Source organism: Clavispora lusitaniae, assembly GCF_014636115.1.
Source record: "Clavispora lusitaniae strain FDAARGOS_655 chromosome Unknown tig00000105_pilon, whole genome shotgun sequence".
Taxonomy (NCBI): domain Eukaryota; kingdom Fungi; phylum Ascomycota; class Pichiomycetes; order Serinales; family Metschnikowiaceae; genus Clavispora; species Clavispora lusitaniae.
The window spans coordinates 1,080,992-1,105,993 of NW_027093978.1; the positions used below are offsets into that span (position 1 = coordinate 1,080,992).

Below are 25,002 nucleotides of genomic sequence, written 5' to 3' on the forward strand. Positions count from 1 at the left end.
AGCAAATACGTCATTCCTACCAACATTGATTGTTACACATACATCACTTATGTTTATCGGGCACTAGCCATTAATCTATAGTACATGCTACTTGTCAAAAATCCTGTTCACTTGCATCAAAACCCTCCCAGTTGCGAACCACACTGTCACACCTATGAGAGTGACGTTGAACACAATGAGCATTAATGCACTGAACATGAAACGCGGGGCAAAGATCTTCCAGACCATCAAATGCCGACGGAAATGTGCTGCGAATATGAAGCTCATGACGCTGGTGAATGTCTGGTAGGTAAGCAAAGTCGTGACGTTTGTAACAATTTGCAGGAGCACTGTGATGGGCTTGGGCGACGGTGGAAGTCGCCAGAACGTGATGAGAGGAATCGCCACACACACAATGAAGAATGACCCAAAGGTATTCAATAAAATGTTCAAGTGGGTAAATGGGAACATGATTGTTTGGGTCGTAATGAATCCCACATCCCACTGGATCGACGGAATAGTCGCCTGGTGACCAGTGCTGAAATAGTGTTGGTAGCCTAGAACACCCAACATTACGGGCGAGACCAAGTTTCGGCGCAACTCAAGAAATGAGAATAATTCTAGTAGCGATAAAAGCTGGATCACCATCATGCAAAGCGAAAGCGCTCCAAGAGGCTTTGACACGGTTAAAATTGCCACAAGCACATTGATGACAAATAAAAAGTAAGATGAACCGTAAACGTTGCCGTAGCCTAAAATGGTCACAACCGGTTTCTCATCCTCTTTCATGTTGTCGACCGCATCAACCTCGTCTTCGTCAGACGCTGATTCAGATTTGCTTTCGCCGCGATCTCCTAGCTCGATTTTCACGCACAACGGTCCACGCGACCAGCTGAAGTTCGCGAGAACTAACGCTACGAATAACACGATACGTGCAATCGCCAATTTCACAGACTTTAAAGTCGTGATAGAAAGCCATGCCGGCACATTTTTTTGGAAAGAATCCACATTTTCCAAGTGTTCCATGGTCCAATATACGGCATTCATGAACATCAAGAATGGTAAACCTGTTTCAATCCACAATGGCGCAGCCAGATGATAAGATTGTGCAAGCTTGTAGAAAGCCTTGATGAACATGGGCAACATAAATGCTGCCACATACAACAAAGAAACACTCCACCAAGACGTTTTGAAAGTCGGTATACAATAAGGCTGCTGTTCTTCTCGGCACAAGTTTATCAGCGAAACAAGCCGTGATGAGAGAATAAGTGTCACGGCATGCACAGCGTTTAGTATTCTTTCTGCCCGGGGTTTGGATGAGGTTATGCATGCGTACAAGCAACAGAAACCAAATGTGGCCATAAAGAAGTGCACGAGCTTGTCCTCCCACACGATGTACAGATTGGAGGCGAAGATGGCGCAGTGGAGCACAACGAAAAGCAACCCCAAAGACGACCACGAGTTCAAGTTGTACACGAAAAAATCGAGAATCTGGTGCCACAACCACTGTACGCTGAAACGGTCCATAACCGGTGCCCAGAAGCCGACAGTTATACCTGCAGCGCAGCCTGCCAAGAGACACATTTTCAAGCTCATGTCTGGCTTAAGAACGATGAAAATCGACAAACTCAATACCAAGCCCAAAAGGCACATGGCGATTACCAGACCGATGAACTCAAATGACATTGTCAGTACGCGCACCGAGGGAATGGATCGCGAATATGTAACAAGAATAGAAAGTGACAGCACCATTGTGGTAATACCCAAGCCAATGAGCAACATGTCGAAGCGTGCCCATAGACTTTTGCAGTGGTCCAAGAAGTCCCTCTGGTACTTGTGACAAGCTTCTATGAAATCGCCGTGGTGCTTGCGGCCAACATGCTGATACTGGTCCATAAGAAAGCGGAATTGCTCCGTATTGTCTTGTAACTCTGGTGACAGGTCTCTATAACGTTGCAATTGGCGGAGAGTAATGTAGCTGGCGTGAGCTAACTCTTTATCGGAGCCGAAAACTTCTCCGATGGGGAATCCTAGGTTATTGTAAGGAATGGGTAAGCCAAGCAACAACGAAATTGTTGGAACAAGATCGATTTGGTTAACCGCTCGATAATAGGACCCTTTGTCGCTAATATTGTAAGCGCTGGCATCTTTGCGTTGAATAAACTTTTTGCTCTTCGAATAAAAGAAAATTGTGCTCTCCAACTCATCTTTGCTCTCGCCTCCATGGTTCCCTGTAGAGTCCATTCCGTGATCACCCATTACCACAAGGAGGGTTTTATCATCAATTTTGCTGATAGTTTCCTTGATGACTTCGTTCATCTGTTGAAGCTTTTCTTTCATGGCGAAGTGGTCAGGTCCATACCGGTGGCCTGCGTGATCCACACCCAAGAAATGGCCTATCAATACGTCCCAATCACCTGCACGATTCTTTTCTAATAGCGGATGCAAGTGTTCTAGCACTCCATTGTCGACTGTGTGCAAATCCCACACGTTCAACGAGTCGTAAGGAAAGTGAAGATCGGGGTTGATATACTCCGAAAAGAGAGCTTTCCAAGTGTCGTCTCCCATGAATGCCACGCTCTTATTGTATCGGTGAAGCTGAAGAAGCCAGTTGTCTTCATCAATGGCATCACCATCGAAGTTCGATCCCGCATCTATAAAAGTCGGTAAGGAGCCAGTAGTGAGGCCTTTCAAGCGCTGGAGGGTTGTGGTAGGAGGGTCGGCGATAAATTTAAGTAGAAGCGAGTTCTTGGGCTGCAGTTGAGCGAGCTCATACAAAATGGGGAAGTTATTGTGGTAGTATGGATTTGCATCTTCAGAAACGGGAATGGCAAAATCAAAGCGCAAGGCGTCAATGACAAGCACGACAGCCTTGTCAAATTTCGGCGGGATACACATCGAGTCACCGTCTTCGTCGCACTCGGCAATGTTGGGAAGCACTTGGCGGGAAAGAAGGAATCCCTTGGTGAAGAAAAACACCCCGATAGACTGGAGAATAGCCAAAAAAACCAACACAACAATGTATCCATAGAAGCTGATACGCAACTTCAGCTGGCGAAACTTGAGCCGCGCCTGCTGCTGTTGCTGCTGTACCAGGACTTTTCTGCTGGAATATCGCTGGCCATTGTCATCTGCAAAGTCCATGGCGTCTTGGCTTGTGTACTTGAAGAAGGAAAGGGGAAAAAATCGTCACGTCAGCCGCTTGTATAGGTGCTGGACCGAGGAAGTACAGTCTGGAGCAGACGAAGAAAGAAAAAGGATCCAATGAGCACGCGTTCAATGCAAATGGCGAAAGATTCTGTGGCCTTGAGGATCTCGTTTGAGCGTACACTAGATCCGAAGGCTTTTCGCGCGCTTTTGTTGTATCGCGCACGTGATGCGTCGTATGTGCACAACACAACCTCTATACCAATGAAGGCGGATCATAAAGCGGGACATGGCGAGTCGAGTCAGGAGATGCGGCAGGCTTCGACTCGAGATGCCGCAGGCTTGCGGAGAAATGCCTGAATTCACAGCTGGTATGTAGATGTTGTATTTCGATTATGGGCAGATCAGGAGATCCGTCCAGTTTGAGTAGATAGACCAACCAGGGCCATCAATGCTTCAGATCAGCACAGATCAGCACAGATCAGCACAGATCAGCACAGATTAGCACAGATCAGCGCTCAGATCAAGCGGACCTTCAATCAAACGTGAAAGCTAAAGCCTCCAATCAAATGGACCTGTAATCTTGATCACCTCCAACAGTTTCCGTATCGAAGCCGTCAATACGCAATCTGACCTCTCAGTTCAGAGGTCTAGTGATCTCGAATTCGCACACTAAAGCGCAGTACAGTAACCATTAGAGCCTATGCTCTTTAAACTGTTTTGAAGGCTCTGCAGCTTACTGTAACCTCTCCAGCCTACTCCATTTCACCGTCCATGTGCGTCAAAAAGTCGTCGGGAAAGGAGCCCTCGTCCATGATGGCATTGTCCTGGTCCTGGTCAAAATTCATGAGCGCGTCCATCTCGTCCATGCCTTCGTTGGGCTGGGCCAAGAACGTGTTCAACTCCTCCATGTTGACCTGTGCCGGCGTGCCTGCGCCAGGCTCTTTCTCGTAGCCGTAGCCGTCACGATACTGCTTGCCGTTCATCATGTCGCCAAACTGGTCGCCTGCCACGTTTTCCGTAAACGGGAGCTGCTCTGTCATCTTGTCGCCAAGCATCATGCCTGGGCCGTACGAGCCGTCGTTGCCCATGCTCACGAAGCTCAGAATCAGCCGCGGGTTGTACAGCGCTGGCGCACGCGCCACCTCTAGCTCTGGCGCCAACTCGGACACGGGCACCGAATGCTTTGTATACGGGTTCTGCTGGAACACATAGTGGCCGCCAGACACCTGTTCGGCCTCCTCGATTTCACGTGCGGCCGCTGAAAGCTCGGCCACGGCCTCTGCGCTCAGACAAGCGCCCTGGAGCTGCGCCAAGCGCTCAATGGCCTTCTTTCTGCTGACGTAGTCGTCTCCCAAAACATGCGCAGGCGTCTGCTGCTGCAACTCCTCTTTCGCCTGCGCAAGGTCCTGGGCCAGCTGTTTCTGCTTGGCGCGCATCAATCGCAAGTCGCCCACGAAAAGCTCGTCTGGCTTCAATTTCGCCAACACTGAAGCAACCTCGTCGTCTGAAGCCTTGGCGTCGTATTTCTTGGGCACGTGCGCGGGAAACGGCGACGGCGGCACGATTATGTCGGTGTGGAACGGCTTCAGCGTGACGTTTTCCAACTGATCTTGGTTTTCCAAGAAGCGCGTAAAGGCGTCGGCGCGAAAGTTCACCAAATCCGCTTCGTCATGTAATTGGATCGAGTCGTCTTTGCGCCGGGCGGTTCCGGGCTCGGCTGGCCCGACACGCGACCTCGCCCTCTTAGTTCGTGGCACGGCGCTCATTTTTTTTTCTGTATTGGAGTTTCCTGTTTTCTTCTTTTTTCTTCTTTTCTCCAGATGCTGGTTGGACTTGAATGCGCGTTGTAGATGTATTGGTACGGACACGCACACGATAAGTATGGAGTCACATTAAGGCCGACCAATATACATGGACTTGTCGAGAATAGATACAGGAGATGAATATAGATATAGATGTATAGATAGATACAACGTAGTGCCTCATGCGTATTAAAAGAAGTGTCGAAGAAGCACCGCATGCAAAAGCAGGCGTGCCCGGGCGAGGCTTGCCCGTATTAGGATCTAGCAGCATTACCATTGCGTTCTATGATGGCCTGCTGGACACGGGAAACACAAGAATAAAATAAAAGAATCAAACGTGAGAAGTGATGAAGTGTCCCAGGCTTTAACCGAGTATTCAGACTGATTGTGTGGGACCAGAAGGTAAGGCAAAAAAGACCCAGAAGACTGAGGACGGATGAAGACTGAGGACGGGAAGACTGCAGTCTAATTTTTACCATTCGGGATCAAGCAGGTCAATCAATCTCGATTTCCTGAAGCTGTAACTCTCCGCCAGTAACTGTAGAGCAAATGCTCAAAGTTGGACTAAGAGTGGGTCTGACGATTCAACAGCAACGCCGACAACTAGTCTTACAAGTCAAAGCGGCCATTGACAAACTCCTCGCTCTCGGTGTTATTATCCTGGTCAATGTCCATCTCATCTTCTTCGTCGATCTGGTCTTCAATGACCTCGTCGTCCGGAGGCAAGTTGGGGTTTCCAGGAATAAATGAGCCTGGGTTCCGGAAAGAGTTGAACCGTTGCGACTTGAAATGGTCATCCATTGCCGAATCATCCACGTATGTAAAACCCTTGAAGTTGGCCTGGATACCAGGCGAAAGCGGCGTTGAGGCCATCTCCATGTGTTTCTTGAGAACAGAAGTAGACTCATTCGTGAACTCTGGGTCGAAATTCGACGTGTCTGTCTCCGATGACAAGTGAGGCTTGAATGGAGGAGGAATATTCTTTGCCCTCAACAAGTTCCAGTCAATATCCTGGAAGAATGGATGAGCTTTCAATTCGCGGGCGTCATTCACCGCTCCAAGTCTATGTTTAGGGTTTCTGTTCAACAAACCCTTGACAAAGTATCTTCCCTCAGGCGACAACACCTCTTTGGGGAAGCGGACTTTTCCGAACGCAATGTTCTTATACATTTGCTGGGTGTTATCGGCATAAAACGGAGACCAACCACAGCACATTTCGAAAATCAAAACGCCAAGCGACCAGAAGTCCACCATCTTCGTGTATCCAGTTTCGTCAAGCAAAACTTCTGGAGCCAAATATTCGGTTGTTCCACAAAAGGTGTTTGTGGTTCCATCGTTATTCAAATTGGCCTTGGACAAGCCAAAGTCGCACAAGGCAATGTGCCCATTAGCATCTAAAAGAATATTTTCGGGTTTCAAGTCACGATAAACGATATCATTGTCGTGCAAGTGTTCTAAGGCCAAAACCAACTCAGCAATATAAAACTTCGCGCGGTCTTCGCTGAAGCGGCCCTCTTTTTGCAAGTGCCAAAACAATTCACCTCCAGACATGTAGTCAGTTACCAAGTACAAATCTGTCGGTGTTTGGAACGAGAACTTGAGACCAACAATGAACGGCGACGCCGCAGCAGAAGTTCTCACCAAGATGTTTCTCTCGCCGATTGTGTGGGCAATTTCCTTCTTCTTAACAATGAGCTTCTTGGACAAGATTTTCATGGCATAAATCCGGCCGCTATCCTTCTTTCTGACCTGATAGACCTGGCCAAACGTACCCTTTCCAAGAAGGCGCAAAACTTCAAAGTCTTCTGGGCCGTACAGCTTTTTCGAGTCGACACTAGTGTACTCCCATTTGATTTGCAAGTGACCAGTCACTCGTTCTCCAACCACACGAGCCTTCAAAGGGATCCACTCGGCGTCGCTGCTCTTGTTTGACGTAGACGAGTCTGTGTTGGGGAAAATGCGGATCTGGCCGAGGAAAGCATCGTCTTTTGCCGCATCATAAACAGAGATTTCCAACTCGGACTTTGTTCCCACCACATCAAACACCGCTTCGTGGTTCCATGTGGGGTTTGTTTCGCCGTGAGAGAAATTGAGCTGCGACGATTGTCTTTGGTACAACGCAGGTCTCATATCTGTTGGTTGTCTCATGGGCAAACCCGCGGATTTGGGTGGGAACATTGGTGATTTACTTAAGGACGGGGTTGCGTTGTTCACAAACTCCGAGCTCTCAAAGGTCGACACGACATATGGCTGGGAGTATTCAGAAACCATCAAGTCCTTGGCTCCAATGATACAAACCTTCAACTTTCCTTTTGGTTGAGAGGAGGCATTGATGTGTTTGCCCTTTTCGTCGGTTGTGATGATCACCGGGTTGGAAGACGACGATGAAGAGCCCACAGACGTGGCCTGTTGTTGTTGTTGTTGGGCCGGTGGCGCTGAATTGATGTTTTTGTTGATTCCGTAATTGGAAACAGCAGCTGCAGCAGATGCCGCCGCAGCAGATACGGCCGCGTGTTCATTCAGCTGCGTAGCCGATGCGCTGTCGGAGTAGTAAGGATGCAATTCGTTGAGGATCTGGTTGTGGCCCAGCTGCGGGTTCAGAGAATGGGATTCGGCGGCAGAGGTGGTTGTGCCGTAAGCCAAGGAGTTGTTGGAAACAGCAGTGGTAGGGGGAGCTGCTAAACTCTTGGCAAAGAATTTTTTGGCGGCGCTTTCGTCGCCATTAGATTGTTCCAATGTGGATATAGACGAGTCAAGGCCATTATAGGATTCCGTTTGGGAAGCAGGCGACGACTCCTTGAGGTTGAAGCCGCTCATGCTGAGAATGGACTTTGCAAAGTCTGCCATTTCGCCAGATTAGATAAATATGTCACAATAGTGGTCGGTGGACAGACGTAGGAAAGCCACGGGAAAATGGGGCCTAGGGAAAAAAACGGCCGAGAAGAAAAATGAAAGACGGAGATCGGATAAGGGGAAACGCAACGAGGAGGAACAGGAGATTCCAGAATTCGAGTTGCACGCTTCGGCTTCAGAGTATCTCTGCCAAATCAAGCCTGAGGTGGATCTTTTTGATTTTTTGTTGGCGGTTTGGGAATTTTCTCGTTTTTTTCCTTTCCAGCTTGTTCGAATACGGGCAGCAGGGGAAATCACAGAAAGTCACTAAGGGGAAAGAAGCCGATACGTATTAGAGGCCAGCCGAAATGGGCTGTGCTATATCACAAAGTGGGTGAGAATAAAGAGGGAAAAGGAATGAATGAGAGCGGGAGATTTCAAAGCAGGAAGGAAGGAATAGGTGCACTACAGAAAAAGAAAAGAAGGCTCCGAGAGAAGTCCAGACATCGAAGCGAAAGGACGAGAAAAGATGGAAAAAAATTCAAGAAGTGGCGAGTCCCATGACAGTTGCCTCGATTAGGTGTCTTTTTTTTTACTCTGGAATTTTTTTCTTTTGGCTTTCCCTCTTGTTCTCTCAAACTCATCCTATCTTAGCGATCCGCTGAGCACGGATATGTTTTTCCTGCAGGATCTCTGTCTGCAGGACGCGATAAGTGCAAATCGCATCCACTTTGGGCAATAGACGATGGTTTCGGCGCATTGTGAGGGAATTTTCCGAGATGGAAACATTGGGGCCATGTGCGGGCAGAAATGCTCGACTTCCATTGGCCAAACGGGTTTTCTGTGCTTCAGCCGCTTCTCTCGCTTAACAAACTGTTTCGACTTACATTTGTCTTATCTGGCATGTCAAATTGCCTGTTTGCACATGTTGGTATACTCCTGCCAGTGTGCAGGAGGAGAAGATGAATTAATTAGCATTTGAACGAACACATAATCAACATTACATTTTTGATGTTTCTGTTTGGGAGCCACCAATTTGTTCCAAAGTTGTATAGTTGTATTCAAAGTTGTAGTTGTATCCAAAGTTGTAGTTGTATCCAAAGTTGTTTATAGTGATGGTTACGTTTACGAGACACCATGCTCATTATCCTGCAAGAAAGTTAATGAGATTTCTTTCATGTGGCAAATGGGCTAATGATCTGGAACCTCCATGCTTACGTGAATGTAGCCTTGATAATACTTGAACAGAAAGCCTACATTTTTAAGTGATGGGCATGAAATCAAACAAGTGGCACAAACTGGCGAATGGGAGCTTAATTTAGAAAAAGTCGATTGCTAAACCCAGTAATAGAAAACGGCCAGGGCAACAGGTATGTTGGACGTTATCTGGTCATATGCGATTGAGAAAAACACTTCTATCCTGTGCATTAATATAGTATTAGGTTTTAATAATAGTGATGCCATTGTGTTCGACATTCATTGTTACGACAATGGGGAAATCTAGTTTTAGACTTCCATTACGCTTATCACTACTTCATTGACTATTTCCTGGGCATCAACCTGAGAAGGACATGTAGGTGTTCATATCTCAATTGGTAGACTTCGAACACTAGTTTTATTTTCGGCCGACAGAAAATTAAGAATGGACCTTAGCCACCGGGTGACTATACTTACGATCACAAAGTTTAAATTGAGCTATATAGTTGAAAGTCTCAGGGCAATTTCACACTTTGAAATCCTTCTGTCATTATTTCCTTAAGTGTAAGGTTGTTGAATCTGCCAGGTAGCAACGAGCAGTTGATTTTTTGCCTGAAAACGGTTGCTCAAATAAAGTGGATTTACCTTTATAGCTCAGAATGGCTACTTCTTTTCACGGAGCATGTTCGATGTATTAATGCAAGAGCAAATCTATCACACGTCTTCGTAAGCCGCATTTAAATCAGCCATCTATCAGCCATCTATCAGCCATATATCAGCATCTTTAAATCAGCATCTTTGAATCAGCATCTTCGAATCAGCATCTTCGAATCAGCGTCTTTAAATATGCCTATTTTCAAGCTAGTAATTTCGGAAATACATTTGCAATTTTCTGAGCATTGACTATTTCGCATAAATACTCTCGTGTAAAATATCAGGCACTACGTCTGCCCGATTTGTCTATTCCTTCTGTCTCTTAATACTGTCTACTTCAGTCTTTCGTAAACTAAATTGTACACCGTTTCCTCTGTCAATACTTCTTCTTTGTGTTTCATTTTGTCTTGTTCTGTGTCTCATTTGTCTTGTTCTGTGTCTCATTTGTCTTGTTCTGTGTCTCATTTGTCTTGTTCTTTGTCTCATTTTGTCTTAGTGGTCGAAACTTCTGAAAAAATCAAAACTTCACAGCCTCCATCCCAACAGCACCAGCTCTAACCAATCATTCCTGACTACAGACTAAACCAAGTGGCTCCACTAGAACCACTTTGGTGGTGGCCGGTTTTCTAGCCATTCACGTGACCTCTCGCTCTATGAGAAAAAATTCCTCTCAACATCAAAGAAACCCCAATGAACTTTCTTCGGTCGCTTGCGTTGGCGCCTGTGATGCCCAGATTGGGCTGCCGGGGTTTTTCGGGCAGCTCGGTGGCGCTTGCTGAAAAATACTACAAAATCACAAAGTACACCAAGCCTGTGGACACCAACACCTATGTCGGCGGACAAGAAATGCCATACAACAAAATCATTCCCCGCGTGAAGAAATTGTATCCTGAGTACGAGTACGAGACCATGTTCTTCAAGAGACAGAACAGAGGGTTGTACGCGGGGCTCCAGCGCAAGAGATCCAAGACGTGTTCCGAAAGCGGCAACAAGAACAACAGGGTGCATTTGCCCAACATTGTGCGGGCCAAACTATGGTCGGAAACGCTAAACAAGCGTATTTCGGCGCGTGTTTCGACGACCTTGTTGCGTACGGTGACGAAGGAGGGCGGCTTGGACAACTACTTGCTCAAGGACAAGCCAGCTCGTGTGAAGACAATGGGGTTGAAAGCGTGGAGATTGAAGTACGACATCATGAAGAAGAAGGAGATCGAGGCGAACTCCGAGAACCTGCCAGCGACCGTGTATCACGTTCTGGAGTCCGGCAAGAAAATCACCGTGGGAAGAAACAAGCTTTTGAAGGCGTTGTACCCCCTTGTGTTCAGAGACAGCTACGAGCCCATTGACTGGAATCAGTTCCTCAAGACACACACGGTGTTGTCCACAGAAGAGTTGGTGCAGAAGTTGGAGAAGTATGACTACGACTTTTCTTCCATCACCGTCTAGCACTTGTACATAGCATAATAGTAAGACCGGATAGAACCAGGGGAAGTATGAGAGTAGCAGACGATAGGAGTAGAGAAGGGAGATAAAGAGAAGATTAAAGAGAAGGAAGATTAAAGAGAAGGAAGGTAAAGAGGATGATTAATAGAGAAGGAAGATAAAGAGAAGGAAGATAAAGAGGATGATTAACAGAGAAGGGAGATTAATAGAGAAGGATGATTAATAGAGACGGATGATTAATAGAAAGAGGAAGATGAATAGAGAAGGGAGATGAAGAGGATGATTAATAGAGAAGGGAGATGAAGAGGATGATTAATAGAAAGAGGATGATTAATAGGGAAGGATGATTAATAGAGAAGGATGATTAATAGAGAAGGATGATGAATAGAGAAGGATGATGAATAAAGAAGAGGATGATCGACATGAAGTGGAAATACAACATAGAATAGAGAATAACATGTTACAACAATTAGAGAAGAGTGACATAAGTGACAATGGAAATACGAGATGGCCATCAAACGAGATCAATGTGAAGATCACATAGACTCATTCGGCCCAACCAGAAGATAATAATCTTGATCGGCCTGAAGATTTTTATTGACGAATATATCTGGAAAAATCCAATACAGCAACATTCCGTCCATCAAGGTGTATCAACCGAAACCATCTAGCATAATCTCCAATAGTGAAATTAGTTTCGCAGTCGCTGATATAACACGCAGCCTCGATTCACAACAACCGCATTATTATCCTCAGCTGCTCAAGCCACCTCCTTCTCGCCTTTCCTCTCTTATACTCTCTTTGGCTGCAAGATGTAACTTCAAACCGACACTGCTGGGGGATGTTTCTTTCTTCACGTGACTTGCCGTTCTTGAGGGCTCCAGACCTAATGTCGTCCGCCGCGCAGGCAAAACAGAACATCCCGTGGCCATAGTCTTATATGCAAGCCCATCTCTCTACTGTACACCCCGACCCATGCAGGCGCTCGAGTCGCACAAGAAAAATTTTCCATCCTTTCTGAATAATCTCTTCTTAGTACATAGACAAAAATGGCTAGATCTGGTATGTGCCACCTCAAAGAAAGTTAAGGCGAAGTCTGCAAGAAAACCAAGCTGTCCGAACGGGACCCGAAGAGCCCGTGTGATTTTCCCATCCAGAAGTTTCCATGAAAAGTTGAAGAAATCCCGATGTCCATAGGTGTTGAAGAACAGAAGACATTTCCATCGATATTTGACATTATTCACTGATTTCCTGCCCTGAAGATTCGTCATTTCCCCTTCTTATACTAACATTCAGGTATTGCTGTCGGCTTGAACAAGGGTCACAAAACCACCCAAAAGGACGTTGCTCCAAAGATCTCTTACAGAAAGGGCGCTTTGTCCAAGAGAACTGCCTTCGTCAGAAGCATTGTCTCTGAGGTTGCTGGCTTGGCTCCATACGAGAGAAGATTGATCGAATTGATCAGAAACGCCGGTGAAAAGAGAGCCAAGAAGTTGGCCAAGAAGAGATTGGGTACTCACAAGAGAGCCTTGAAGAAGGTTGAAGAGATGACCAACATCATCGCTCAATCCAGAAGACACTAAGCGTGTTCACCACATCATCTTCCACATAGTGTAATGCTAATACGTCTCACATGTTTGTAGTCCTGGCAAACTGATGTTTTGTCAGAAAGAAGCTTTGTCAGAAAGAGAAGCTTTGTCATGAATTTCTCTCTTTACTCCTAAACTCTATTGTCTAAAGCTTTGTGAGTCCGACATTCTGCGATTCCCAATACTGTATAACATAAATTCAAATCGGAGGCCCAGTACACTTTTCGCCCTACATCATGGGGATGAATGGAGCCATGACTATCAATGCTCTAGCTGGACCAAAACTGTCTATCAAAATGCCTAAAATTCAAATCGTTCTTATTTTTTTTCCCTTCATTATAACCTCTGTAGTGGCTTCCTGCACATTTGACAAAATCTTCACCTTGACCTATCTTACTCTTTCCACCACCATGTTCGGCTTGACCTCCCTTGCTACCCGTGCCTTCGCTGGCATGCGTCCGACTCTCCTTCGGCCCTTGGCCACGCCGCTTTTTTTGGCTTCTCCTCAAATCTCGCCCATCCGGACTTTCAAGGTCAGAACCTCGGTGAAGAAGTTTTGCAAGGACTGTTACATGGTGAGAAGAAAAGGCAGAGTCTATGTGTACTGCAAGTCCAACGGGAAACACAAGCAAAGACAAGGCTGAGCCTGCTGCTGTGGGGATGCCCTTTTGTATATAGTCAAATGCATGTTACGGATCATATGTGTAGTTGTATGAATTTGGCGGGTCCACCCATGGTTTTGATATTGACTTCTTGAAGCAAAACACAGTGCAATGCAAACCTTCAGAGGATTTGGCGTGATCCTGACTTCCGACTTGTCCCACTTGTTTCCCGACTACTTCCCGACTACTTCCCGACTACTTCCCGACTTGACTTCCTGATTCCTTGACTTCCTGATTTCTTACTCCGACTTGACGACTCATTTTTCTTCTTCCTTTTCTCTGACTTGCTCCCGATTGTATCTGTATTCCGTCTACATGTGCTACTTCCTTGTACCATTGATCTACTTCTGATCTCTATTTCCCTACCGCTGAGACCCTGCGGTTTGCGAGAGCTTCACGGCTCTTGTCATGGGCGCAACGGAGCGGGCTTGAGCAGTCGGGTTCCGAGGAACAGCCTGTCTCCCCTTCTCCTGGAGCAGCAACGAGCTTGAGGAGGAGCTTGAGATCAACGCCGCTTGCCACATTTGGTTCACCAACGCATCTGCTTCCTCCTGCTTTTCGTCCCAGTTGGGCAGGAAGTCATGGAAAGTGTTGGCGGCATGCGTGTAGCCGTTTTTCTTCTGTCGCCTCTTTTGCACTTCGAGCTCGCCGTCCTTCTTTTTCTCCAACCGACTCAATGACTCCGCAACAGGATTCAAGTAACGTCTGACATTGACATAGTCTCTGTTGAGCCGTTCGAACTCTGTCCGCGACTGGATCGAGTTTTGATGGCCGCCTTGAATCAAGTAGAAAAGATTGGTGACGCTTTCGGAAGGCGTTGGTGTTTTCTCGCCTTGAGACTGTGCTTCAGGCATCAGTCCTAGCGAAAAGCCAGCAGCGTCCCGAACATTGGTTGCGCTATTGTTGTAGTTGTGTGCAAACATGAGCTTGTTCAAAGAGTAGCTTGAGAAGTTTTTGTTGGCTTCAGCAACAGACGGAATTTCCATCATGGAGTTTTCCCGCTGAAGCCAGAGTCGTTGCTGCGTACGAGTTTCGATGTTGTTGTGGCCCGACTGGCTTGAATTTAAAAATGCAGAGAAGCTTTTGCTCGAGTCGGCTCCTAAAGACTGGTTGAACTGGTCGACAGCCGGTTTTTTTTCTTCGGGCGGCGCTGGTTGCCGTATGCTGTTTAAAAATTGCGTGTTTGTCCGCTGTAGATTGCTGAATATGGTCTGGTTAGGCTGATACGACTCTGTTTTCAGCTCTTCAGCGCCAACGTCTTCTTTTCCCTCGTAGATTCTCGACACAGGGCCAACTTTTCTGGTAAGGCCCGTCGACTGCGAAAGAAGAAGCGACCCGCTGTAGAGAGCTGAAGATAGATCGTCGGAGTTTTCAGTCGACACCGATGCCGCATCATTTCTGTTTTTCTGCTCTCGGTCCGCCGGTTCTCTCCAGGTTTCATACTCGTTTTTTATATCCTTGTTGGTGGTCTGAATGATGTTCTGACTAAGGTCCTGGCTTGGGACGTTCTGACTAAGGTCCTGGCTTGCGACGTTCTGACTAAGGTCCTGTCTTGGGACGTTTTGGCCTTGGGCGTTATGGCCTTGGCCGTTTAGGCCTTGGACGTTATGGCTCGTTGGGGCATTCTCAACGTGGTCGATTCGACCTCCGTTTTCTATTCCATTTGTTTCGGTGGTGGGACCCGTTGGCTCGTTTTTGGGCTCGTATGCTTCGCTGTCGGAACTATCAGCGCTCAAGTCCTCGTAATCATTCCCAGTGTCCTCGTTCAACTTCAAGATGGCCCTTCCCCGTTTGGAGCTTGTCTTGAGCCCTGCAGGGGTAGCAAAGCCTTTCCCAGAGCCAGATGCTTTCAACGACCGAATCAGATGGTCCAGTGCTGTTTTCTTCATCGCCTTTCCCAGACCATTCAGCGTGGTTTTCCGCAACACATTCTGCTTGGCCGAGCCGTTCAGAAGCGTCTTGGTAAGCGGCGCCAAGCCCTTGAGCGACCCGTTCAGAAGCGTTTTGGTCAAGGGCACAAGCCCGCCCGTCGCACGGCTCATCGACCCGTTCAGAAGCGTCTTCGTCAACGGGTGCAAGCCCGAGAGCTTTGTGAAGGACCGGTTGCTCCTGATCCCAGCCCGGCCCGTGCGCAAGATTCCATCGCTGGACTTGGATCGGTTCAAGTGCGGCTTGCTGCCCGAGGCAGAGGTCGAGAGCTTGATGGGCATCTTCGTGTGCGACTGCGACCGTGCGTGCGGCGCTCGACGCAGATGGTTTTTCTTGCCTGGCGGTGTTTTGGTGGCGGCTCGCGAGATGTGGAGGTCGGGGCTGGTTTCTTGGTGGTGGAGCCCGGCGACATTGGCCAGGTTGGCAGGAAGCGACATTTCTTTTTCAACAGATAAGAGCGGGTTCGGCAGCTTTGCGTGTTCTGCCCGCCTCAGTGATGTGCCGACTTTTGTTCTGTGCTGCTTGGATGACGTGGTTGTGCTATATTAAGACTTGTCTTTTGGGGTAGTGTATGCTGGGTGCACGGGTGTTTTCTCCACACTACCAGACCATACTGAAAGTGCTTCAACAATCGAAAGTGCTCGGACAATCGAAAGTGCTCGGACAATCGAAAGTGCTCGAACAATCGAAAATGCTACAAACTTCATATCTTTTTTGCATATACTTCACTGTTGATTTTTGCCATGAAGGCAAGTCGTGATGGTTTTCCAGTATGCAGGCTCACTATTTTTAAGCGTGGAGACAGCGGCTTGAGTTGTTTATTAGGGCAGAAATTCGGTGGTGACTACTTTCTAGCGCTTGTGATTCCAAAGAACCTACTTTCATGGAATTTGCGGCAAAATTGAAGAAGTAACCTCTGATGTAACCGTCCTGGTAAGAGGGGTGGCCTTCTTATGCGGATCTCACATCATGCATCGTAAATTGCTTTCACAAATGTACAATCAATTTGGTATACAATACCCGAATGTTTTATATAGAAGTCACAATTAATGGTGTTTCCTAAATCTTCCAGGTAGCATCGATTACTTCTACTACAGATTCATCATTTTGCAATGAAGAAAGTGGAACTTTTCAATCGTAAATCTCTATTTTCTGCGGGCCGTTCTAACTTGAATACATATCTATTCAATATCGCGAACGCAATTGATCTGTTGGTACTATTTTACAAATGAAAACATCTCTCTTAGCTTCAAATTAATCGTCCTACTTTTCGCTCCGTTCAAAGGAGTCTCATACACCACTTCTCGTTAAACACTCATGTCTCGGGGACACGAAACCGCAACTGCTGGCCCTCGCTATATATGTGCCGCAACGCTCTTTCGAAATCACCAGAAGACTGCCACTCCAAATATTTTTTGTACAATTGAAGCGCCGTGTACGCATCTTCAATCGAGTCATGGTTTCGTGTCTGAACAGACTCCCGTAACACAATGTACGCCAAAAACTTCAAGCTGAGTCGCCTGCGGAAATCGGGCAAAAAATAAAACTCGATGGTGTCTCGGATCTGCGCCTTGGGCACTTGAAGATTGATGCACCGGAAATCGCTCTTGAGTCCATGGCCCACAAACACACAGCCCATGTTCAACAAAAGCCAAAGCCGCCGATAAGCGGTCTGTAACGTTACAAGCGTTTTGGTCGAGCGGTCAGGATCCAAATCACCATCCTCGATTCCGGAAAATGTCGTCAAGTAGTCATGAATGGGTTTCGTGTGCACAATGTAATCGTCAATGAAGGGTACTCCGTGTTTTGGGCCCTCGTTGCCTCTCAAGGCAGAGATTCTTGCTAGAGAAAGCATAGTTGGACGGATCAAATTGCGTACGCCAGTAAAGCTCACCTCCACCAACTCCGGTCTCAATGAAACAAATTCAGCGTCAATGGCCACCAAAGACCCGCATTCGGGTGCCTCTTGCCGCGTAAGAAGCTCGTATTCTCGTTTATACCCTTCTCTAATTCCACACGCAAAATGATCACGGTAGAGAATGCTATCATTCAAGCCACTGAGCTTCCTGAAAATCGATTCTTCGAAATATGTGAATCTTTGATTGCGCGGATCTTCCACATTGTGGTATACTAAAACAACCGGCTTTTTCCAATTGTAAGAGAGGTTGAACACCTCTTCTTCAGGAATTGGCATCACCAAAAAGTCGTTAAATAAAATCCATTGATCCTTGCCCAGAGACGGCATTTGCACCTTCACGAACGAGACTAGATTATGTTGCCCTGGGGATGATGCTGAACCTCTATTGACTTCGCACACATAACCAAGTAGTTCGTATTTTTCTGCACGTTGATTAAACTGCGTGATAACCGGTTTAAAACAAACTTTTCCTGACGAACCTGTAGTCGTGTAAAATTCAGGAACAAGCCATTTTTTATAATTCTTGATGACACTGAATTCTTGCTCTGTGAAAGGTAGATTTATCAGTAAAACAGAGCCCAATTTTATGAGTGTTTGCTTAACTTCAACCGGATATGGAGTTTGTGATGTCGCTGGCAAAACCTTCGTTTGGTTGAGTGAGTATTCCAAGTATGTGAGCAAATTATGATTTTTCCTCGATAGAAGTTGCGGGGGTGTGTATCTGTCGGGATTATTCTGGTTGATTTTGTTCAATATGTTATTAGGTGGAGTCACTAAATCCAAGGTTGCCTGATTCCCAATGTGTTTGTCAAGAAATTCCCCTGAAGTTGTGGAAAATGTGAGCTCGTAATGCATAGCGGTCATATCTTGAACATTGATCGCAAATTGTGACGCGTAGTCGTTGACCACTGATTCAACAAGAAACTTATTAAAAGTAATGATCAACATTTGCAATTCTCTAGAGTTGAGCGACTTCCCGTCATCCTTATTAATTAGTTTATGAGCTTTTGCGATTTGGTTCTCGCTCAAAATCAGCGAAAAATTGGAGATGCTCACGTTTCGAGGCCCAGCTTTGTGCATCATGTCAAAAAGGTACGCCAACTCGTTAAGAACCGATGAGCCTTGAGGATTTGACTGTTGAATGAAAGTCTCTAAGCTGTTGGGAAGCCACTCATTTAGCAAACTTTTTGTAACAGTGTTATAGAAAATAGGAATGAAGCGGTAAATTTGTAATAGCGGGTTAACGTATGAGTTATCGATGTGATTCTCTAGACCAGCAAAGAATCCTCCTGAGTGATTGTAGTACTCAAAGTCAAAGTCGTCAACACCAAATTTAGAGTAATGGATTTCTAGTCTCGTATAGCACGAAGGCACTTTATTTTCAACGGGAGACTTGTACTGAAATACGGTGGATGCGATGTTTGCCGCATCGTTTGCTTGCGCATTTCCATTCGAGTAGTCATTTTCCACGTCATCGCCAAAAGTCGGAGTCTGACTAAGAAACGGGGAATCTTCACGATACGGCAATGACACAGGAGTTGAGCTTCTTTCACTGATGAACTTCGGTATTAAGCTTGCCTGGGTCTGGTTCCTTCTGCCGGTATTACGAACATTAACTTCCAACAGTTGATGCGGTTTCAAGACGTTCCGTGGGCCATATTTCGATTTATCATATGGCAAGATCTTCCCCGGTTCCGATTCGCTGAGCTCCGACAAATGCGAGTCGATTTTCTCTGGCATTTTCAGGAGCTCCTTGTCGAACACCATATCTGACGGATAATTTGAGGTGAGAAATTCTTTGTAGTAGGGCATCCCCACCGTGTTCAAGGGCACAGACTCGTCCAAACTGATGGGATTGGACGACACTGTGTTATCGACGATATCAGGCTGGTCCAATGGAGCAGGGAAATTGACAAAGTCTCTGCTGGAGGATGCGCTGAGAGACCAGAGATGCATGTTGCGGAAGCCGTCGCTGAAGCACAAGAATTCTCCGTTCTCGCTAATGTCCAAATTCGACAAGTATGAGTTGGGAGCCGATGATAGGGAGGTCGAAACAGCGTCAGACAAGTCTGCTTGGTACAAGTAGAGCAGCAGCAGGTCGTAGATGTCCACAAACTGGATCTGGCCCGTTGTAGAGGCCACCACGGCGATATTGGGCAACTTTGGATGGAACTTGACAAAACTGGCGCCAGCAGGGAAGGAGACAGGCGGCAAGGCACGCATCATGCGCAAGTCATAAAGGTTGACCAACGGATCCACGGTGTACTCGGGACTGGAGCCGAAGCGGCGGTTTCTCACAGAGTAGCCGCATGTGGCGACGTAATTGCCCTTGACGTCCAAGTCGGACAACAAGCCGTTGTGGCCCGCAAACGTCTTGACCGAGGCGTTGGCGAGCGGGTCGAAAATCTCCAAGGAGCCCGAGGAATGGCCCAACGTCAACATCTTCAGCGAGTAATTGATGAACGAGAGGTCGCCGCGGTGGTCAAAGGGCTGGAGCCGCAGCGGCTTCTGCAAGTCCATTTTGAAAAGCGACGAGTTGCCGCCCACAATGAGATCGCTCGATGTGGAGTACGCTAGCGTCATACACGTGAGGTTTCTAAACACGTTCTGGGCCGGCGCATCTAGAGCATCGGGCGTGATCCACGCCTGGGCCAAGCCGCGGCGCGTGTGGAAGCTGACGCACGACGTCAGAAGCGCCAACACGCCCTTCTGGTGGTTCATGTGCTGGATTATGGGCGCGTTGGCCACCAGCGACCGGAACTTGGTGTATCGATATAGAGGAACATGAATGCCCATGGCGTAGGCGTCAGGCTCTGGCGCGGCAGGCGTGAAGGACGACGAAAAGCCCGCAGAGTCGCCGCACCACACCAAGTTTTGTGTGTGGTCAAATACTAGAGAGGTTATCTGCGGCGGGTCTGCGTTTGCATGGGCGCCGGTCCGAGCGGTGGCTGGAATCCGAGCAACCTAGAGGTTAGTGGGGGTCCGGAAGAAACCCGTGCCTCTTCTCGAGGGGGCTTTCGGCAATTGTATCATACCTCTTCCCAACCGTCCATTGCGCTGGGTGAAGATGTGTGTTGAGGATGGAACTGAGAGCATGGCTTGATGTGCGCGTGGGTCGTGCGGTGCTCAAAAGTGGAGAAGTGGCTTTAGCATTGTTTGTATGTGTTGCTTTGTTCGTATGTGTTGGTTTGTTTGTAGTGTTTGTTTGAATGTGCTTGTTTGTATGTGTTTGTTTGTATGTGTTTGTTTGTATGGTTCTTTTTTTGTTTTCTGTATATGCTTCTGGCCCTTGTCTTCGTGTCTCAGTGCGAATCTCGAACGTTATCGCCTGCAGAAAAATGCCAAAATAGCAAAAGTAGCATAAACGTCATTTTATCCGTAGTGGTTTTTCGAATAAACTTAATGAAAGTGTCATTGCCTACTGCTTGACTAACTTTGGCAATACTCGTGTTATGTTATCAGTAGTGGAGTTTTCAATGAAATAAATTGAATGTCGTTGGCATTCGATTCCAATTGGCAGACTTGTAAGTGAAGCTTGAGTTGAGCCATAACGCCAGAACAATAGACTTTTCTTGTCCCACTTTAAGTCTTGAATGCTCTTCACATCTCTTTACGGAGTTTTAAAAAAATTGATCGCTATTTACCAAGCTTGTGATTACTTTGCTCTACTATAGAATATAAATAGGAAGACTGGGTTCAATTCTTACTGCGACAGATCAAACCTCCGTAAGGTCGCTCTATATCTAATTGACTCCGGATCATCATCATGAATACCTGAATAAGAGACCTCGATAAGAATAAACCTCGAGTAATAAGAAAGGATCTGGATTGGAAAGATAAGACCCTCAATGAAACGCAAGCACCAACATGGCCGACTTGTGAGCCGCATATCCGATTGTACTCTAGCACTTGTTGATGTTTTTGCAATCTTCAAATCTACTCTGATCATTGGTCTCGCAATTCTTGCCCTGAGCAGTTAAACGTCTACGCAGAATTCGGCCTTTATCAGTTGCATGATTCTGTCAGCTTGAGAGAAGATGTTCGGATTTAGGGTCTAGACTAAGCCACCAGGATTCACAGATTAAACAAACCTAGAGATGAATATTGAAGCTTAGAGAGTTAGACCACCATAATAAATTACGTTATCAGACAGAGCCACCTTTGGGCCTCGTATGAGTTGTCTTGGTGGTTGTCATCTCGTTTAACATGCACATTTGATCTTGCAGAGAATAGGCCGCTTTCGTAGAAATGAGTTGAAGCCGTTAGAACCCGAACCTTTGAAGTTGACATCTTTCAATCCAACCTTTATATCCAACTTTTATATCCAACCTTTATATCCAACCTTTATATCCAAACTTTATATCCAACCTTTATATCCAACCTTTATATCCAACCTTTATATCCAACCTTTATATCCAACCTTTATATCCAACCTTTATATCCAACCTTTATATCCAACCTTTATATCCAACCTTTATATCCAACCTTTATATCCAACCTTTATATCCAACCTTTATATCCAACCTTTATATCCAACCTTTATATCCAACCTTTATATCCAACCTTTATATCCAACCTTCATATCCAACCTTTATATCCAAATCTTAATCCAACCTTGCTGAATCTCGACCCAAGATTCCATATAATTACATGCAAGCAGATTCGCGAGTATGTGGCTTTTTGACCAGACAGAAAGGTTCATTTAGTGCGGTCATGGTTCTTATCGCGCACGTGAAACTAATAAGCGAACACTGGGGTAATAAATTGAAAAGATTGATGTTTCTCGAGATTGGCCTTTTCGGCCTCGGGGCCTTTTCGCCTCCGGCTACGCATATCAAGTTTCTCCCATTTTTTTTCTCTTTTTGTCTTCTTTCCTTACCCAAAACTCCAATTAGTCATTAGATAGCGCGTGTTTACTTTGCCCCACCAAAGGCCGCGATAGTGACCCTTTTGTGTATATATAAAGGACCTGACCGTACTCACGTTCCATGGCTTTTTCTGTGGCCTAGTTTCTCTTTTCACTTCTCCCCCAAAACACCACCGCAGCACGTCCTTGGCTGCGCAAATCCCACAACCCTTACTCCTTCGTTATGTTTAAGAACTTTCCCTTTTCTGGCTGGTTCAGAGACGGAAACCGCTCGCCACCTTCCCCACCGCAAGACGTTCCTTCGTCCTTCACCGTGCCCGGAAGAGAGGCCTCGCAGTTGTACAAGGTGTCGATGAACGAGGCCTCGGAGGACTTTGTGGACATTGACTGCCGCAAGATGTCCTACGCCGAGGTGGCGCAAATGTCCAAGAACAAAAACAAGGCGCCAGCGCCGGAGGCGGCGCGGGCAAAACCAAAGGAGCACCGTGTCTGCTCCAACCAGTACGAGGTTTTGGCCGACGACGAGCCCTTGACCGAGTCGGTGTACGTGGACACGGAAAAGACCAAGCTGAACAACTACTTTTTGAAGAACAAGGTGTACAAAGAGGCGGACCGGACCAAGGGCCAGAAAAAGCTCGCCAAGAGAGCACGCAGCTAGCCGTATTTATTCAATAAGATTTCTTACAAGACTTGCTGCCACGCTGACAATGGCCAGTAGCCATACCTTATCTTATCTATCATTTCTCGGAGCGCGCGCCTCGGTTTTTTTATCTTGTATGTTTTCTCCGCTTCTCTATATTTTTTGTTCTGGCGGTATGATTCATAACTGCTACACCAGCCATCGATATACTCTGACTTTCGGCCCGGATGGCCAAGTGGAAGCGTGGGCCGGGTGTGTATAGGAAAACGCCTATCACAGATTATGCGCCTATGTGCATGATGGAGCGCGGTCATTGCGATAAGCCAGCGTTGCTCTTCCCCATTGGGAATAATCTACTGAAGATGTCCATCATAATGTTGTTCTGGCTATTTCTGTGAGAGTGCCTTCCTGACATCTTTTAGGAACTGTCAGATCGTAGAAGTAACTGTAGTTACGAATGTCGCTGTGTGAGACACAATGGTTATTACTGGCATGTTTCCAAAGTTTATTGGCGCGACATCATGGCTTAATTTAGCTCATGTGTTACCGATTCTTCCTTGCTGTGCCAGGCCGAAAAAAAAGGCTTCAACATCAGGCTAACCCATAAGTGTACTTGCATCAGTAGTTCATCAAGATGACACATTGGTGAAGAACATTACGTAATGTCGAGACCACGGTGTCGGACCAAGCTGGCTATTTCGGACAAACGCAAAAAAGAAACCTCCGATACCGGGAGTCGAACCCGGGTCTGCTCGGTGAAAGCGAACCGTGATAGCCGTTACACTATATCGGATGTTGATGATGTTCTGCTACGCTGTGTATATATGTGCTTGCAATATCTGGTAGAGTAGGTAGCTCTGGGATCTTGCCTTGCGTATTGCTGTAGTGCATGTTTCTTCTTCTTCCTTTTACTTTATGATCTCCTCACTTGCTTTCAAGACATTTCTCCCTCCATCTTTTCCTCCGCTAAATCTCCGCTTATTGGCTTTGGGTTTTCCTTTCCCCTTTTTCCTTTTTCGTTCTTCTCGTCCCTGATTCTCTTTTCTGTACCTTTTCGATGCTTATTCATGCACGATTGAGTGGGCCTTGCATGAGGGAAGTCCTGCACGACGCACCCACTATACCCGTTTGGGCCTTCAAAGAAACTCTGAAGTATGCCCACTCTCTTCATCTTGCACCCTAAAGTTTCAAGTACGACATACTCCTGCCCAAGGATCTTTCTTGTCACTTCCCATGCATGTAGATTGCCTAAACGGGCTCTGAAAGGCCGTCTCTCTCACCAATTCTGAAGCACAGGATGCAACTTGCAACCACAGCCAACCCAAATCCAAGATTGTAGCAGTATAAATCAGGTTGATTCTCTCTTGTCTTCTTCATTCGATATCATTACTTTCTTTTCTTCTTTCATCTCTTGCAATGAAATTTTCTTTGGCTATTATTCTTTCCTTGGCTGCTGCCGTTGTTTCTGCTGCACCAGTGGCACCCGAATCCTCTTCAGGCTTCCAGATCCCTGAGGAAGCCATCATCTCTTCTCAAGCTCTTGGAGACGACCAACTTCCTTTGTTATTGGGTGAAGGAAATGCCACCTACTTTGTACTCGTCAATGGTACTACCTTGGCCGAAGCTTACGGAATTACCAAAAGAGATGCTGAAGCCTTTGATGCCACCTATTTGGGCAGTTCTGTGGCCAAAAGAGAGGCCGATGCAGATGCATGGGGCTGGATTCATTTTCTCAACACCGATGTGATTGGAAAGAGAGATGCTGAACCTAAATGGAAATGGATCCATTTCCGTAACACCGACGTCATTGGTAAAAGAGACGCCAGTCCCAAGTGGAAATGGATCAAGTTTAGAAATACAGATGTCATTGGCAAAAGAGATGCAGAGGCTGATGCCTCTCCTAAATGGAAATGGATCAAGTTCAGAAATACCGACGTCATTGGCAAGAGAGATGCCGAAGCCGATGCTGCCCCCAAGTGGAGATGGATCAAATTTAGAAACACCGATGTCATTGGAAAGAGAGATGCAAACGCTGACGCTGCTCCTAAATGGAGGTGGATCAACTTCCGCAACACCGATGTTATCGGAAAGAGAGAAGCCCAAGAGTAGACTTCCAGCATTTCTTGGAGAGAGTTACTGACCTTCTTTCATTTAAGACAAAAGATAAAAAAATACTCTTCTTTCGCCCTGTTTCACTTTCGCAATATATGTCTCTCCAAGCTAAACGTAAGCACTGGTCTGCGGTTTTGTCAATTCTGGCACTAGACTAGACACCAAGACCTACCTATAGGACACGTGAGACCAATCTATAGGACATTAAGACCTACCTAAGACACCAAG

The 25,002-nt window shown here is 46.5% G+C and overlaps 10 protein-coding genes and 1 non-coding gene across 11 annotated transcripts; 5 read left to right on the top strand and 6 right to left on the bottom strand. All coding sequences in view use genetic code 12, as the record gives it.

Annotated features, from left to right (window-relative positions):
• Positions 1 to 87: 87 nt before the first annotated feature.
• Positions 88 to 3,123, bottom strand: GPI13 (mannose-ethanolamine phosphotransferase; the record flags this gene model as incomplete). The annotated part of the gene is made up of 1 exon (XM_002615367.2): positions 88 to 3,123. The coding sequence occupies one exon, from the start codon at positions 3,121 to 3,123 to the stop codon at positions 88 to 90; it is 3,036 nt and encodes a 1,011-aa protein (XP_002615413.2).
• Positions 3,124 to 3,881: 758 nt separating this feature from the next.
• FOB63_003507 (uncharacterized protein) lies at positions 3,882 to 4,895 on the bottom strand (the record flags this gene model as incomplete). The annotated part of the gene is made up of 1 exon (XM_002615366.2): positions 3,882 to 4,895. One exon carries the CDS (start codon positions 4,893 to 4,895, stop codon positions 3,882 to 3,884), a length of 1,014 nt encoding a protein of 337 aa, XP_002615412.2.
• Positions 4,896 to 5,540: 645 nt separating this feature from the next.
• On the bottom strand, positions 5,541 to 7,778 carry SCH9 (serine/threonine protein kinase; the record flags this gene model as incomplete). Its single annotated transcript, XM_002615365.2, has 1 exon — positions 5,541 to 7,778. One exon carries the CDS (start codon positions 7,776 to 7,778, stop codon positions 5,541 to 5,543), a length of 2,238 nt encoding a protein of 745 aa, XP_002615411.2.
• A 2,526-nt stretch (positions 7,779 to 10,304) lies between these two features.
• On the top strand, positions 10,305 to 11,060 carry FOB63_003509 (mitochondrial 54S ribosomal protein bL28m; the record flags this gene model as incomplete). Its single annotated transcript, XM_002615364.2, has 1 exon — positions 10,305 to 11,060. One exon carries the CDS (start codon positions 10,305 to 10,307, stop codon positions 11,058 to 11,060), a length of 756 nt encoding a protein of 251 aa, XP_002615410.2.
• Positions 11,061 to 12,106: 1,046 nt separating this feature from the next.
• Positions 12,107 to 12,640, top strand: RPL39 (60S ribosomal protein eL36; the record flags this gene model as incomplete). Its single annotated transcript, XM_066102330.1, has 2 exons — positions 12,107 to 12,119; positions 12,354 to 12,640. The coding sequence occupies 2 exons, from the start codon at positions 12,107 to 12,109 to the stop codon at positions 12,638 to 12,640; spliced, it is 300 nt and encodes a 99-aa protein (XP_065958349.1).
• A 416-nt stretch (positions 12,641 to 13,056) lies between these two features.
• FOB63_003511 (mitochondrial 54S ribosomal protein bL36m) lies at positions 13,057 to 13,290 on the top strand (the record flags this gene model as incomplete). Its single annotated transcript, XM_002615363.2, has 1 exon — positions 13,057 to 13,290. One exon carries the CDS (start codon positions 13,057 to 13,059, stop codon positions 13,288 to 13,290), a length of 234 nt encoding a protein of 77 aa, XP_002615409.2.
• Positions 13,291 to 13,670: 380 nt separating this feature from the next.
• TCO89 (Tco89p) lies at positions 13,671 to 15,674 on the bottom strand (the record flags this gene model as incomplete). The annotated part of the gene is made up of 3 exons (XM_066102331.1): positions 13,671 to 14,855; positions 14,906 to 14,953; positions 15,237 to 15,674. The coding sequence occupies 3 exons, from the start codon at positions 15,672 to 15,674 to the stop codon at positions 13,671 to 13,673; spliced, it is 1,671 nt and encodes a 556-aa protein (XP_065958350.1).
• An 878-nt stretch (positions 15,675 to 16,552) lies between these two features.
• Positions 16,553 to 19,876, bottom strand: FOB63_003513 (poly(A)-specific ribonuclease; the record flags this gene model as incomplete). Its single annotated transcript, XM_002615361.2, has 1 exon — positions 16,553 to 19,876. The coding sequence occupies one exon, from the start codon at positions 19,874 to 19,876 to the stop codon at positions 16,553 to 16,555; it is 3,324 nt and encodes a 1,107-aa protein (XP_002615407.2).
• A 2,369-nt stretch (positions 19,877 to 22,245) lies between these two features.
• FOB63_003514 (uncharacterized protein) lies at positions 22,246 to 22,680 on the top strand (the record flags this gene model as incomplete). The annotated part of the gene is made up of 1 exon (XM_002615360.2): positions 22,246 to 22,680. One exon carries the CDS (start codon positions 22,246 to 22,248, stop codon positions 22,678 to 22,680), a length of 435 nt encoding a protein of 144 aa, XP_002615406.1.
• Positions 22,681 to 23,383: 703 nt separating this feature from the next.
• On the bottom strand, positions 23,384 to 23,455 carry FOB63_005607. Its single transcript has one exon. It is a non-coding gene; the product is annotated as a tRNA-Glu (tRNA).
• Positions 23,456 to 24,078: 623 nt separating this feature from the next.
• On the top strand, positions 24,079 to 24,771 carry FOB63_003515 (uncharacterized protein; the record flags this gene model as incomplete). The annotated part of the gene is made up of 1 exon (XM_002615359.2): positions 24,079 to 24,771. One exon carries the CDS (start codon positions 24,079 to 24,081, stop codon positions 24,769 to 24,771), a length of 693 nt encoding a protein of 230 aa, XP_002615405.2.
• Between the last annotated feature and the right edge of the window lie 231 nt (positions 24,772 to 25,002).